The sequence below is a fragment of the Dermacentor andersoni genome, chromosome 4 (assembly GCF_023375885.2).
Source record: "Dermacentor andersoni chromosome 4, qqDerAnde1_hic_scaffold, whole genome shotgun sequence".
Lineage (NCBI taxonomy): Eukaryota > Metazoa > Arthropoda > Arachnida > Ixodida > Ixodidae > Dermacentor > Dermacentor andersoni.
The window spans coordinates 72,466,004-72,482,348 of NC_092817.1; the positions used below are offsets into that span (position 1 = coordinate 72,466,004).

The window sequence follows — 16,345 nt, forward strand, 5'->3', positions numbered from 1 at the left end:
TGTTTAGCATTGCATGAGTGCATCAGCTCATTACTTTATTAAAGTAATGAAATTAAAAACAATAAACACAAAATAAGGACAAATATAAAGAATTCCGTGGTTGTGTAGACTCTGTAGAACCGTTAATGGAGGAAGGAAGGAAATATGCTGCAACCCTATAAAGCACAAGAAACCCTATGTTACATGTACAGTCAACATCTTGTGCAACAGTGAGAAAATGTCCACAGTTGTAAGCTGTGTAGTGCATTCAAAATGACACCTATACACTGAAACTAAAATGGTCTCCAAGTGATTCAATTTTGAAGAGTTGGCAATACCTTCTGCTTTAAAAAATTATCAACAACCTAGACAAGAACAGAGAGACCAATGTGTGTATCTCCTGCCTTCATCCTTGTCCAGTTCATATGAAATTTAGAAGTAGCACAGTCTAAGTAGAGGACTGGTTACCTTGAGCTTGAAGCGTGGCCTGCCTTTGAAAGCACGGTAACGGGGGGCTTCAACAGGCCCAAACTGAGTTCCCACCGGAATGTCCTCACGGGCTGTAACACGAGGGCCACACTCCGCATTTTCAGCCAGAGCCAATGTCGGGGGCAGTGAGAGGCGTGCCCGCGACGGCACCGACTTGTCATCCACTTTCTGGGCCAGGCCCAAAAGTGGGCAAGCTGCAGTCACATGGCCTTCCCCACACACACTGCATTCTGTGGGGAAGAACAGGTGACAGAAGTTCACACAGAGCAGTGGTCTTCAGCCACAAATGAATGCTATTGAAAAAACTACAGTGTATCACAAAAAGAAATAGATGACCTAAGGTACAGAAAGAAATGCCAAAGACATTAGATGACAAGGTGATAGGTCCTACAATTGAAGGAACATGAACGTAACCTTGAAAGGCCATGCATTGCTTCATCTCTTTCTGTTCTAACAGTATATGCAACAGTCAAAGTTCAAAGGTGAATAATTAAGAACTTCCCAGAAAGGCAGGATTTGATTACAGTATGAATGGGTACCGGCTGATGAGTCATACAGCTTTATTGGGCCCCAGCATCTAGCATTTAAAGGAGGAAGGAGGCTTTACCAGCAGTGATAACTTCACCAACACACCAAGGGGTTTACGGATCTCCGTTTAAGAAATGACTGGTAAAAAGCAATAGGCAGCATGCAATTTGTGCAAAAAGAAATAATAATAAACAATGGAAAGGGAAGGCTTCTATCACCACCGCCAACGACCTCAGTGCTAAACAAAAAGAAGAGTTCGCTAGCACAAGCACAGTTTATAAGCAATGCTTTCTTCGCTTATCTCCCCCAGAGTTTGTAATGTTGTCTGGCTGTCTCATCAAGTAAACTGGGCTGATCCCAGCGGCAGTATAATAGTAAGCTGGACCGATGTCAGAGATGGTGAAACCAAAACTGAGCCAATCACGGAGACTGTGTAATCAAAAGGTGGCAACTTGGTGGGCCGATCCTGACACTAGTGCAGGATACATGCTGTCACAAGTGCTTGAATGAGGTTCATAATGCAGGTTGATCCTGAAGACAGTGCAATCAAAGGTATGGGCAGGCCAATCCTGGTAATGCTACAGCATGACAGTTAATCAGGTGTGGCATGTGGACCTAGCATCTTTGCATCTTTCTCCGAGTTTAGCATCAGTGTCTCACCGAGTGGACAGAGCGGGGGAATTCTGTCACACAGCTGAGACGCAGTAAGAGACGGCACAAAGAAACAAAGAATATCTGTGACATTAGGCATGGAAGTTTGGGGAAGAAGACATTGCATAGTAGCACTGGCTTATATATAAAAAATGGTGTCCATAGAGTTCAGTGAGACCCTAAAGTATATATACAAACACCTTCATCAGGAGGTGCAATAGATCGTGTCTTTTGCAAGGAATGTAGATGTGTTAAACATGAATCATTACATTGAAATACATTGTACAGGCTTCTGTGCTTTAATTGCTACATGCACCACGATACCAACATCGTCTCGGCATTGTGAGTGTAATGGAAGATGTCAAGAAGCTTTGTGTTCACCAATTCCAAAAGTGCATAAGATTAGCATAACTTTTTATGCTTGAATTTCTCGTGAAAGAAGTTGCTCTTAAAAGTGTTGCATAAAACGACACTGAAAGCAATAATAAAATCAAACTCTGTGTTGTCCTTCTACAAACATTTCAGTGTTTGTTATGCAACAATAGATCAATTGTATCCATACAAGTAGCAAACATATAGTGTGTTGCATACAAGGACAAATGAAAAAGTGACAAGACACACTTGGTGCTACAATGTCACTTAGCTGTCGCCCTGATAAAGACAAGTCCTCTTCTCGAAACTTCACCTCCTGCCTCAGACATCTGTTAGGCCACTGTTTACCACTGCTATTTATCAGTTTGTCCTCCTCTGCAGCACACTACATTTACTGCTAATATTGGTCACCAAGAAGCCCAAATAGCTACGTTAGTGACTTACTTTGCAAGAAGATTACAGTCGAAGAGATCGCATCTCCCACAACTATACCCGCTGTAATGAAGATTATAATATACTTCAACACATATCATTGTCAATCAGTTCCTCTCATTAAAGCTCTACAGTGAAGGTGAAAGGAAAATTTGTTATCTACCTGAAGTAGCCGGGAAGCTATGAAAAAAAAAACTGTATAGGTTCCCCAAGAAGGAACCTTCACAGTTTAAGAAAATTTTATCCTGGTCTGGCAGTTGAACATGGCACCACCGCCTTTCTGGGGCAGCCACTAAACCAACTCGGGTAGCTACAACAGATTAGCAGATGGCAGAGCAAGGGCAAGTTATATGAACATTTTTATTATTTATGAACATTTATGAACATATGAAAGTTTTCACGAAGCAGTTAATTAAATGCTATAAAACTAAATGCAGTGCATATAATTGTCTTGATTGTCATCTATGCAACATGCGATCTCGTGCAATATTTATGTTTATGAGCCACACCAGTCACAACCTCAATGCCATGCCATGTTTATGTTTCTGTGCTATACTATTCACAAGCTTTCTCTCCCTTCTCCCCTTTCCTTGAAGAGTAGCATGTAGGTGAATACTCCTATGCTGGCAAACCACTCTGCTTTTAAATAAAGAGCTTTCTCTGTAAGCCAAACACAAATAGCAACTCATGCGAATGCACACGGTGAAACATAGATGCAGTGATATCACAAGGACAAAGGCAGTGTTTGAGAAACTGAAATAGAGCCGACTGTGCACATACGCAAGGAAATAGTAATCTCTGAAGGCTTGCAACAATGCCCTTCATTGCAGTCCCCACAGTGCAGGAATTGCAGTTGGCAACATCTCAGAGGTCATGATCTATCATGCACTATTACCTGCTTTTAGTCAGAGAGGCATATGGACAGGGTACAACATTTCTGCAAATAGTGCAGATAAAGTGCAGAAAGGCAGCACCAACAAGTTATTTTATTGAAAGCACCAATAAACATCAAGCAAACTTAATTTTCTTTCATGTTGAAATGCAATATAATCATCAATTGCTGAGTCGACCATAAATATGATCGCTATGGCACAAACAAGGAAGGACGGAAGGGAACAAGGGGTGCGCTCCCCTTGTTCCCTTCCGTCCTTCCTTGTTTGCGCCATAGCGATCATATTTATCATCTACTCAGCAATATGAATCGACTAGCCCAGCAACATGTACTTCTGGATAATCAACAATGGTTGAGAATAATTTACCATTCATTAAACAGGACACCATGTACCAATGGCAGCTGACAAAAGTATCTTCATAGTGATGCTGCCAATACCTGTCCTACATTTACGGAATTTTCTCACTCACAAGAGCTTCCTATAGCAGTGCTTCAGACATTTTGAATCAGCAATTTATCCCTTAAGCTTAGCTTACTGTTTGCCTTTAATGCAGCTTTAAATATAAGCATAGCCGACTGTGCCGGTCATTTAAACCTTCACAGTAGATGGTTGTACAATGTCGCATCACAACCTGTTCAAGGAATAACAGAGTATGGCCAGCAAGGCATCCAATGAGTCAAGCTGCCAAGGTCCATATGAAAGCTAGACAAATGTTGTATTCACAGATAGGTTACAAGGAAGGAAAACTGTGAACACATTATTACTCTTTATTTTGGACAAAAACAGGCACAAAAGAAGAAGGAACATGCTGGCAACTTCCCAAGGCACAACATCTGCCTTTTAGGAAGAAGGGGATAGAAAAATTAAAAGAGAAGAGGGTTATTACGGTAGTGTACGTTGGACACAATACAGTGCCCAGCATATTGCATGACACACTGCATTAACTTAAAAAATATATATAGGGTTCAGGTTTGACATCCAGTCCATAGAAATGTGCTGCGCATATACCAGTTTATGTCTCCTCAGATATCTCATATACAATGTCAGTAGTGCTTACAACAATCACGTGATGTTAAAATATGGTTGGACCTAATGATCACTGCATCAGCATTCAGTGAATGCTCAAAGTATAAAAGTCATGCTGCAGAGTTCGAGGTTGTGAGCGGCAGCAGCATTTTGATGGGGACAAAATGCAGAAATGCATGTGTACTTAGAATACGGTGCACATTAAAAATTATTCTAGTGCCTTATAATCATATAGTAATTTTGGCACTTAAACCTCCAACATTTTTTTTAAGGTATACTAGTATGATCACTATTTGTTAATTCAATTTGTAAACTATAGTGATTCCAAAAGCAGTTGCCTGATTTAGGTGTTATGCAGTTATTTCTAATGATAGCATATTTTTTCACAACTAGAACTACAACAGGCTCTTTGTGTGCCTGTTACTTTGGGCACTGAAGTGGTGAAATGTTACAGGCTGAATCGGCTATCCCACACAGATAAAGCATTTTTTGGCTTCAGAATATTGCCGACGTAGTAACCTTGGGAAAACCTTGAACTGTATGCCAACATTTTATAACCACTGTATTTGTGACACAAAAAGAGAAAGGAAAATACGACAGATGGTGCAAGTACATTATTGGTGAGAACACTGAGAGCAGTGAACAAAATTTAGCAATTTACAAGAGTGTGTTATCTCTGTTCGGAAAAGAATATGCTGTATTCTCCTCCACTGTGTTGGAAAATTCCTGCAGTTTCACCAATATATATTCCTGCACGTTTCGCGTGACAATCCGCACATTTTGCAGTGCTTTTGCATTTGCTTGCTTAAAGATGCAACTGTGGTGAAAAGCCCTTTGGCACACGTTGGAATTTTACTTCACAGCCTGCCAGTTGTGCAGGTGCTACTGGCTCTCTCTCAGTGCCAACCACACCAACGGTGATACAAGTAGCATCACTAGCAGCTTAGCGACTAAATATAACACTATGTCCTTTCTAAGGACATCAAGAAAGCCTTTAACAAAGGACTACGATAACGTTCCTGTGCTACTACAGCAATCGGACGGTTAATGTGGACGAACGAGGTAATCTTATGAGGTGACCCTAATCTTTTTCAAAGAAACGATATTCAGACGCTATTGTGAGCGGGGACATTCAGCATCACCTAACTCTCCAAGCGTTTTATTGCATGATCAACTGTTGAATGCACCGACGATCCGATAGGAATGTTTCGCTTCTACGATGCTAGATATATCAACTTCTTTACTGCAAGGTAGGAGGTGTCCAGCCTAAGTTAGAGCAAGCGCGGTAGGCAACACATTCCACAGTGCATTATGTCGCTGCAAAGGTCCAGTCCGAAACTCTTGGGCGAAACACTTGCACGGCACGGTGACATCCCGATTATAACAAGAAATTCTTATTTTATGTGAGACCAGAATCTTCAAATAAACCACCCCAACTGCCTCTGGAACACGCGCTACTAGCAAAACGTGCGTACAGCGCGTTAAAACACGAAAAGCAGCGTCGGCTCACAATAAAATGTGAAAACCTACGGCGCACGACGGACGGTCCGATTCACCACAAAATATTTTGGTGCTTGTACAATCTTTGTTACGCGTCACCGTACATTTGCCACGATTAGGGAGATAAAATTTTTATTTGATAGCTTTGACAATAAGTACCAGGGCCGTAGATAAATCCAACAATGAAATAACCTGCGGTAACGCAACCACATTTTTACTCGGGGCAGGCACCAAAAAGCAACATGGCGTCCCATCGGTGCGTTTGGCTAGCCGGGCCGTGAGGGGCGAGTGCGTTGGCGTGAAGATTAGTCGGGACGTACCTTCTTTCTGGCTCTGTGCAGGCGCGGAAGGTTCTGCAGCGTAGTCTGTGACGTTAGCGTAAATGTTTACATACATTTTATAAGCCCATCGAGTGTACTGTATTGCACTTCACCGTCACCCGGATGTCGGGCAGCGCTGAGCCTTCCTAGAGCTTGCTGCGAATTTCAACTCTAGCAACTATATCATCAGCATGATTTCTTCAACATTGCCATGGAATGCGCAGCACATTCACCATAAAGTAGAAATTAGTACGCGGCCTTCAATGCTAGTAAGTCCAGGTTGTACGCAATATTCTCGTAATGGCAGCCATTGTGGTTCGACAATTTGTGTAGGCACCTCTGGCGGCACGAAATAGTTTCGTTTTCGGTGTCGTAGAGGAGTTACTGGCATAAGTACGCCGTTGTGTGCATGACTGTAGAATTTTCTGAGCAAAGGAGCTGTCGGCGAGTTGTTAGTAAATAAATTTAGAAACCTGCCGCCAATGCGTGCTTCGATCATATGCACACTGATTGAGCCCTGTAAATGAATGGTTACACATTAATGTGTTCTCGATGGTCCATTTCAAGTTGAGACATGAACGCGTGCTCGCGTTAGCTGTCTCTGGCGCAAACAAGCAAGTGGTAGTATTAAGAAAAAAGAATACGCAGATCCGACATATACGTTGGAGTTCAAGGCCCCTCGTGGATCGGTTATGTAAATGACAAATTAAATGCGCAATTATCCTTACTGCCATCCTTGTAACTCGTATCCTTGTAAGGTGTATGTGATGCAATGTTCAATAGGTATATGTACTGTGACGTAATGTGATGCCAATGTTCATGCGCTACACCGTTCATAGTCGAAGCCGGAATTGCAAACAGAATTCATATAGGAATGCGTTATATCCTGCGAGACATCGACGAATCCGTGGCCTAATGCAAACTGGCCCTGCATAGGTGCTCTAGCGCGAACGTGGTTCCACACGCACATACTGCGCAAGACAGCAGCACATAGAGAAAGTCTTTTTCTTTCTCTATGAGCAGCATGCCTACGGTCAAGGAAGCACGACCGGCTTTATTTAATAAAGCCGGTCGTGCAAGGAAGTATGGGAGGTTTCGCTGAGGAAATTTTGCTTTATAAGTGATCTCGAGCCCGTTAAAGGAATAGTAGCAAAGTCTAAACGTGCAATTCCAAGCTTACCACATGATACAATTTCTGCCGACGTCTGGCAGCTCGTGCCTGTTCCGACGGCCTGCTCGTCCGCGGCTTCAGCGAACGCTCGCCTCCACGACACGCGTGCGAGAACCGTTATGGGAACACTAATTATTAAAGCAAAATTCGCTGTAAAAGTACTCAGGGGGAAAACTAGTACATATCTGTATAGGTGTTCTGTGGACATATCAGTTCATGATGGGCGCACAGCGAAGGAGCTTGCACTGTTGTACAGCTCAGTGAGAGCGGGATGCTCTAACGCTGGTACTGGGAACACAAATGCACGCGTGCTGACCTGTTATTATTACTATTTATTACTCTTCTTATTATTACTATTATTACTCTTCACACATACTGCGTGAGTGATTAATGCGTGCGAAGTCAGAAAAGAAATTGGAGAAGCAAATACATATATTATTAGTAACCACCAGAATCATTCTGGTATAACGAACGTATATATATATATATATATATATATATATATATATATATATATATTATTTTTAATGTGAATAATTCTCAACAAATGTAGGTGTTACGCCAGCACGGAGAAGTGATCAAATCCATGCGCTCACTCGGGAACTGGCACCTTTGAGCAACTAAAGTCCCTATATATATATATATATATATATATATATATATATATATATATATATATATATGTATGTATAGATCGTGGGTCTCCTGCAGCAGATATCCATTCGGAACAGTCTGCGTTCAAAAGCAAAAGAAAAATATGTTCCTTGTTTTTCACCTCACCAGACCTAATCAACTGCCCGGCAATCATGATGCTCTAAACTAGGAGCTTCAATAAATGTAGAGGTGATTCGTTAGTCATAAAGAAAGCCAACGATGAATGAATAAACAGCATGAGCGAAACTGGGACATAGTGAACACGGCAGCAAATGCATCGTGCGTAACAAACACGTTACATGCAGATACAACGACTTTAGTAGAACCTTTGAGCCAGCGCTTTTGTTAAACGACGGACGCTTCCCACAAGTTGGCGCTACAAACGTTAGTGATACACAGGCAAAAAAAAATTTAGCCGGCTTATAAAACAGGTTAAAAATCCAAAATGTTATGCTCTTTACACTCGCAATATTTTTATAATATTTTTACAGAGTTTATTGACAGGTAACGGGAGCGCGGATCAGCCGAGCAGTCCCAGCCAAACGCTAGTGCGAGCTGAAGCACCCATAGTGTTTCATAAAATAATTATAGTTTAAATAGTTTAAAACTCTATGGCAGTGCCGAGGCGTCTGTCCTTTTCACTCTTCAGGAAACAAGCGGCAGGAGAGATGCTCGAGCTCTCTTTTGTAGTGAATAATCGCTAATGGTGCAGGCACTTCTGGCGGCGAAAGTAGTAGATTTCTTGAAATGGATTACTTTGTTTTCAGTGTACACGAAGGGGCTTGTACGGGACCGCTGTTTCGAACTTGACGCGGCAAGTCTTCACGGGTCGTCGGCCGACGTGGAGAAAATTTGTGGAGGCGTTTCGCACATCGCCGATGCTGTGTTATGAAGACAGACGGAATTAACAACCCGTAAGTCGTGTCACCTATTTACGTCACTGTTCAGAAGCGCAAAACGTTACCAGAAACAGTTTTCGGCTGTGGCACGTCCACACCCACTGCACCACTGTTGTGGTCGTAACCGTCTCCTTGTCCCATTCGTCTTGATAAATCTGCACCTTGGCGCGTTAACTTTCGCCGCAGGTTTTAAGTACAGGCGAAGACGTTGAAGGGTACAGGTCCTGTCGTGGTCAATTTCGCCGCCGCGTTACTACCACTTAGTTGTCACTGTATGGCTGTCACTGGCTGTATGACTGTTTGTACTACGCATTATGCTTTAACCAAGATCTTAAACATTTGATTGAGAATATACCCGTATTGCGCATATCTTGTGAGCAGCGAAAGTTTAGCGCCTTAGTGCTCCCTGCCAAATAGAGGAGCGTTAAATATGAGATAACGTCTGCGTTGATAACAGATACATTTCGGGCAAAAAGTCTTGACGTAGAGTTTTACTGAGTACGAGGGCGGAAGAGCATTAGTCAGATATTTGAAAGACATGGACGGCGTGGGCGACGTAGAACAGGGAAATTCGATTTATTTGATTTGATTTATTGATAGATTTTAGTTACCCACTTCCAAAGGATAGCAGGCGTTACAAACGCCTGACGTACGCCTTGACGATTGATTATACTTTACAAGACACAGCAGCAGTAGGTGACCAAACATAGCAGAAGTACAACATAGTGCACACAATGTAAGAAACACTAATGCAGCATCCATCATTTACTGAATAGTTTACTGAACAAAGTCCGTAATTTCTACGCAATTCAAGAACGCACAACTTTGAAATTGTACTTTGAAGTGGTTGTGTAGTGAATTTCAAATGTGCGCTTGTTTTCAGTGATCCGAAGTTATGTATAGAGAAAGAAGGTTCAGTTGATTTGCTGAATGAAAGATTATCGATGGCTCCCGCAGCTCTTTTGCAACTTAAGTATTTTTGTGAGGTTTCTTGACATTGAACCCCAGGCTAGCACGCAGTAATGTATATGTAAGAATACTAATGAAAAATGCAGTTGCAGTTTGCACTGTAGTGGTATAAGTACATAAAAATCTATTCATCGTCCAGGTTCGTTTTTCACATACGGAGTACATGCAGCATGGTACAGTAAAGATAGAGTGGATAGTGGGGAGACTGACACAAGAATGCATACTGAATTGAAGCCAAATGGCCAAACCATAGTGTGGCTACAAAAAGTAATTTTCAACAATGTTGGTAATCTTACATTGCTACCTTTCACAGCTGCCTTAGAGATGAGATGCTTGTCGCATACACTGAGAATGCGTTTTTCAGCAGTTTGCATATGATACATTGAAGAAAAAACACCTATTATATTGTGTTGAGTTTTGGTTTTCCTTAGTTGCCAATGCGTGATGTCAGATAAACTATATGTCTACCATGAGACTTTCCAGACTTGTCTGGTACAGAACTTCTATAAATCTTTTGTGTGTGAACAAAATCAGCAATTTTTGTAGGTGGGTTGATATCCATGTGTTTACATGTCTGCACGGAATGGGTTGAAAATTGTGACAAATGCTTTTCTTCACATGCATGGTGAGCTAGGAGAGTTGGAACTTACCATCATAGCAGCGCACAGTAAATGACGACACATAAAGAACGAGTTGGGATGAGCACTGTCTGACAACTTGTCCCCCCCGCTTCTCCCATCTTCTTTGTTTCATTGTTTACTGTGCTTTATTATCGTGGCTAATGTTCTTGCTTAATCTGTTGGTTCACCACTGGGCTGCAATGGGCACTGAATTAAAGCGTGTCTGTTGTAATAGTATATGCATCATGGTTGTCAAGATAATACAGGGACTGTCACAAGCAGGTTTTCAGACAACCTGAAATGCTGTTATTAGAAAGACATTGAAGTGCAACATTTAATCAGTTGGAACTGGTATGGCAGTGCTTCAAAACTTTTGTTTGTTCATTCTGTGCAAAAAGGTTGGTTATTGCCAGAGAAAGAGAAGGACAATTTTCCCTTTCTTGAACATTGTGCCGAAACCTCAGTGCCAGTACATCGGTGCAACGTTATAGATTTCAAAGTATTTTGTCATATGGAACCCATTTTGCCACTGGAAATGTTCAAATTTGCTAGGACGAGCCTTTGGCTTACTTGAAGTGCACCAGAGCTCTCCTCTACTGTTAAAGGACTCAGTACAAGCTCCACCCACAAAACGGTACCGCACCTGCTCTCTCTGCCTCCGCACTCCAAAGCACAGTTTCTGACAGATGCCAATACTGAAAGAAGTTTGCTTCTGCTGTTGTGTCATTGAAATGAGCGAGCATAATTGGATGGTGTAGCTATGTGAAATCCATGGTGCTTTGGCTTTGATAAAACGTAAATATAAGACACAGGAAGCAGATAAACACGACGAGGACAAATGTGCAGCACTGGTTCTCGTCACATCTATCTGTTTCCTGTGTCTTGCTTTTGTGTTGTACTGAAGTACCATTAGAAGTCTCCAACTAGCCCAATTCGTTGCACTTCTACACTAACTTTTTGAATCAGAGTGGGGTGTAATTGCCACTGCATTCTTAGGTTGTCACTGACAGTACACCCATGTAGCTGATGTCAAAATGCATGATGCCACTGCAAGCTGGTGCGGGAACTTCAGGGCAACATTGCCAGCCACCTTTCATTTCTGCGTCTTATTTTGATGCCAACATCAGCAACCACAATCTGTTGCAGGAAGTGAAGCGTCATCTTAGTGTGCAACAGCTGTGACCCGGGGGATGTGGTTGAGTTGCCATATGCTGAAATTGAGCCAGTCCTTGAAACCACTGAAGGGGTGGCCCGGGACCCCCCCCCCTCCCCCCTCCCCCCAACCTCGCCCACGCCACCACTTCTCACACACATTCCTAAAGCGCCGCCAAATCAATGTTGAAGCTTGACAGCTATTCGGCGGTCAACATTTTGCTGCCTTTTTCACTCCTTTTGGATGGCGGTAGTTATTGGCATCTCCTGGGATGTGAAGGCCAGTTTCCTCATCAATTCGGTGTCCGCGCGATTAGCACCAGATGCATTCAGTTGTCACAGTCTATTCAATGGTCCCGCGCATCGTTATTGCTTCGTTTGTTCAACCTTCTTCGTTCAGACTGATACAGGGACCAGGAAAGGGATTCAGTTCGTGGTCAGCTGGTCTGTATGCACGTGGAACGAGTTGCAGCCAGAGAAAATGCCAATTTTGTTTAACTTTTCCTTTCGTTTCATTATTTCCTTGAGTGACGGCTCGCCACGATGCTGACAGATCCTCGGAACATTTTAACCAGATCCTATCACCTTATTCACCTGACAGATCCTATAACCTTATTTAACCCGTGATATGGGTTAAATAAGATGGAAAATAAAATAACGCGAGACAGCGTCCATCATCAAACCCAGCAATAACCCTTAAACTCATAGGCAATATGACTCACCCGTTAACTCGTCTGGTTTTCCCCTAAATGTACAGCTCTTCTCGTGCAAAATTGCCAACTGGAAACAAGAGTCGCAAGTATTTGAAGGAAGGAAGGAAGGAAAAAGCGGAGAAGGAAAGGCAGGGAGGTTACCCAGTTTACCTCAACCGGTTTGCTACCTTACGCATCGGAGCGGGATGGGGGGGATGAAAGATGGGGAAGGGAGAGAGAGAGAGCACATAGCACAGCACACACATCGTCAGATAGTCCATCACTCTTGCGTGGTACGTGATATCACTGTCACAGCCACTTGTCCAATCCCGTCTCTTTCAAAAACCGAAGTAGTCCCTTCGTCGCCTTCAGCTGCGATGTCTTCTGTCGGCGACATGTGAAAATCGTTTCGAGTGACAATGGTCTAGAGGAATTAAGCGATCTACTGAAGGAGAGAGCCAACGCAACAGCCAAACAGGAAGGAAAAGTGAAAATTAACAAATTTAAACGTTGTTTATGAAAATATTTATGGATCAACATCTTTTAATTTAAAAAGGAAGTAGAGAAAACACCGCCAGAGGTGAAGGACAATGCCGTGTGTTCTGAATGACGCTTCTACAGTTATCATTCGAGCCGCCTAACATAGCCACCTCTGCTGTGCTTATGTAGGTGTTTTTCTAACCTTCCGCGGTGGGCGCAGTACGCAGTACTCCGGGCGGCCGCGCGCGCACGTCCGTCGGCTTCAGCACGTCCGAGTTGAATGATTTATAATAGTACCAGCAGTTTTACTGCTCGCGTTGATATGGGCCAGGTTGTTAATTTTGGCATTATGTATAAGCGCTCAGTACGAACACATGGGGCCGTTGAGAACGAAAACAGAGAACCGTGTGAGTATTCGTCGCTGGTCTAAGGGCGTTCTACAGTCACGTTTTATATGTACTCATGAACTTATTTCCCATGACCAGATATTGCGAATGATTTTCGCAACGTCATGTCGCACTTGCGACTTGGCTGTCACTGCGCCCCGAAGTTCGTGACCCTTCGGGGTAGTCTATTCAAAAGCTATGGCGTTGCACTGTTGAGCTTGAGATCGCAGGCCTGCTTGCGGCTGCGGCGGCCGAATATCGATGAGGGAGAGGTGCAAGAACGCTTTTGATGCAAAAATTGCAAAGTTGCAAGAACTTGTTAAACTTGTCAAAGTTGAAAAAAGCTTGTCGGCGCTGTTGTGCCCTGCTAAATTGAATCGAATGAGAGAAAGCGAGAACCTGCGACACCGTTTATTGCTTTTGATAGCCGCAGATTTACGAGGATTGAGGTCGCATATGTGGTACACGGCGAGAACCGCCACTTCGATGGGAGTTGCCACGTCTGTTGACGCAAAATTAGTGTCGAGCTTGAGTCGCTGCGCTATGTCGGCGAAATAAGGCCGCCGACGCAAACGCAAAACCTTCGCGTCTCGCGCATATCTGCAGTGGCGCTGACGCTATTTCTTTGTTCTAAAACTCCCCAGTATGCATGACATGAGTCTATTGCATGATGTAATGCTCAGTGCATTCGCGTGTGATCGGTCTTGTGGTGAGCCTTTTCCCACAAGCCGTAACTGTCGCACTGTGTTGCATCCTCGGTTAATAAACCCGCGTTTGTTGGCGGTCTGTTTGGTTCCTTCTCCGCGCCCTATCGGAGATCCGACGAACCTGGCCGCAGCGCCCTTTGTGCGTCGCGGTGTGAAGAAGCGTCGCGTCCTTTCGTGACTGTGTTCGCAACGTAAGCTTCGCGTAAACCCGCCCTTCACAACATATCGAATATATCAGTTAAAATTTGCATGTATATGGTAAGCATACCCGCGTTTGACCCTGCGCCAAAAGTGTTTGCTGCTGCTGCGCCAGTACGGCATTCTGCCTGCGCCAGTACTTGCGCCGAAACCTGAAATGGCTGTTCCACAACTGCAGTGGCGATGACAAAGAGATTGGGGAGCACCATATGGCTTAGGTGCTGAGTGCTCTGCCTCTTGCTTAGGATCTCTTCTTAGCCTGCGTAGCCTGCGTAAGATATAACCTCCAAGCACTATGAACTGTAAGCCGTTTTGTCTACACACACACACTAGAGGCATGGGCGATGTCGAAATCTTTGGTGACGCTACTGATTTCATGGGCTTATAGAACATCAATAGTTCAAACTTCAGGTTAATGTGTATATGGAGAGAATATGGCATCATGGTGTATGTGTGTACAGATGACTGTATCAGTTTGCCCACTTCAACTGTGGCCGTCATTATCGGGGCTCATCATATCAGAGATTGGGCCACAAAATAACACTCCTCAGCTGTGGCCATAGTTACCCTGGTCCATCATATCACAGATATCACTTGGACGACACAATATAATATCTAAATTCATGTTCCAAGAAGCCATTTGACATTTCCTGAGCCCCCGCAACAATGAAAAAAAAAATATTCAGTTGCTGAGTAATAGCTCTAGCTACTTTAAAGTATGACAAGAAATGGCACCTAGGTCTTCGACGAGGACGAATCAGAAAGTCTTTGCCCCTATATTTTTATTAGCCAAATTATGGCTGTAAATGCGAAGTCAGCATATTCATTTCTTGCTGTGGACATTTCTTGGACTGGCCCAGCCTTATCTGTCATAGCTCCGCGGCACGGCGCTGTTGCCAGTTGTTGAAGATGGCGGTTGTGCTTCACACCATCTGCTTCAAACGTCCACACTCTTACACTCTAAAGAAAGTTTGCACCCTTTGGGGTGTATAGCTGCCACACAACGATAATCGTCATCTGCCTTGATGCGTTTCCTTCTTTTGAAAACGCCGGGCCCGCTACTTTCCTGTCGGGAATGCTACGTCACGCCGATAACGCGCATGCCGTTCGTTACTGGAAGGTGCCGGGCTCGCAGCGTTAAATAAAGGGAACGCATCAAGGCAGATGACGATTATTGTTGTGTGGCAGATATACACCCTAAAGGGTGCAAACTTTTTTAGAGTGTAAGCAAAATTACACCCTTTTGCCACACAACGATAATCGCCATCTGTCTTGTCCGCATTTTCTTTCTTTAACGCGGCGAGCCCGGTACTACCAAGTCAGGAACGGCATGCGCGTTATCAGCACGACAGAGCATTCTCGACAGGAAAGTAGCGAGCGCAGCGTTTTCAAGGAAGGAAACGCAAGCAAGGCAGATGACGATTATCGTTGTGTGGCAGAGATACACCCCAAAGGGTGTAACTTTGCCTAAGAGTGTACCATCAACAAAGTGGGATTCGTTTTCTATGGAACAATTGGGACGAACGCCCATCGAAATCCACAGGGAAATGCAGCCCGCGTATGAGGAAAGGTGTCTCGCTTTGAGAAATGTGAGGTGGATTTGTGAGTTCACAAAAGACCGTGACGACCGTTCGGGGAGGCCGCGTGCGTCGCTGGCTGACAACACGGCACAAGGGCATCTCAAATTTACTGCTGCGATGGGAAATATGTCTGAACCGGTGTGGGGACAATGTGGAAAAATAGTGTAAGGTATGTCGAATAGTATGTATATCGTTAATTACCTTTATGTACCTTATTTTGGCTAATAAAAAATAGAGACAAGAACTTTCTGATTCACCCTCGCATTTTCTTGTTAGCATTATGCAGCTGCATACACTTCTGAAAGCGTCAACTATATTTGACAACATTGGGTCCTTGAAAACTGCAGACACCATGTGATATTACCTGTAGATACAGTAATGGTACAATATTGCCTTTCTCCAGACCTCTTCTTTAGCCTCATACTATGTTCAATGCAACATCAAAGAACTTGTTACAATTATGTAATTTTGATAGCGGCAGCTGTCGTATTCTTGCTCATAGTATAACCTCTTGTATGCCCTGATGCATTCAGTACAGTCATGCATGTTTTGTACGTAGATCACAGTTAGGTGTGACCTTTACAAAACGGTACATGTATTTTACTCAGCATAGACCAGCCTGGCCACAAGGTGTACAAGGTCCTCTA

At 43.5% G+C, this 16,345-nt stretch overlaps 2 protein-coding genes across 2 annotated transcripts in view; one reads left to right on the plus strand and one right to left on the minus strand.

The window, feature by feature from the left end:
- LOC126536779 (uncharacterized) overlaps positions 1-7,132 on the minus strand; it is a 79,809-nt gene extending 72,677 nt beyond the window's left edge. Inside the window, exons 1-2 of the mRNA XM_055074161.2 lie at positions 6,191-7,132; positions 448-698 (exon numbers count right to left, since the gene is read on the minus strand). Of these exons, the coding sequence (XP_054930136.2) occupies positions 448-698; positions 6,191-6,266 (327 nt within the window). The 5' untranslated portion in view covers positions 6,267-7,132. The remainder of the gene's footprint in view (positions 1-447; positions 699-6,190) is intronic.
- Positions 7,133-8,421: 1,289 nt separating this feature from the next.
- The window catches only part of Pask (PAS domain containing serine/threonine kinase), a 100,626-nt gene continuing 92,702 nt past the window's right edge, over positions 8,422-16,345 (plus strand). Inside the window, exon 1 of the mRNA XM_050183195.3 lies at positions 8,422-8,929. Within this exon, the coding sequence (XP_050039152.2) occupies positions 8,904-8,929 (26 nt within the window). The 5' untranslated portion in view covers positions 8,422-8,903. The remainder of the gene's footprint in view (positions 8,930-16,345) is intronic.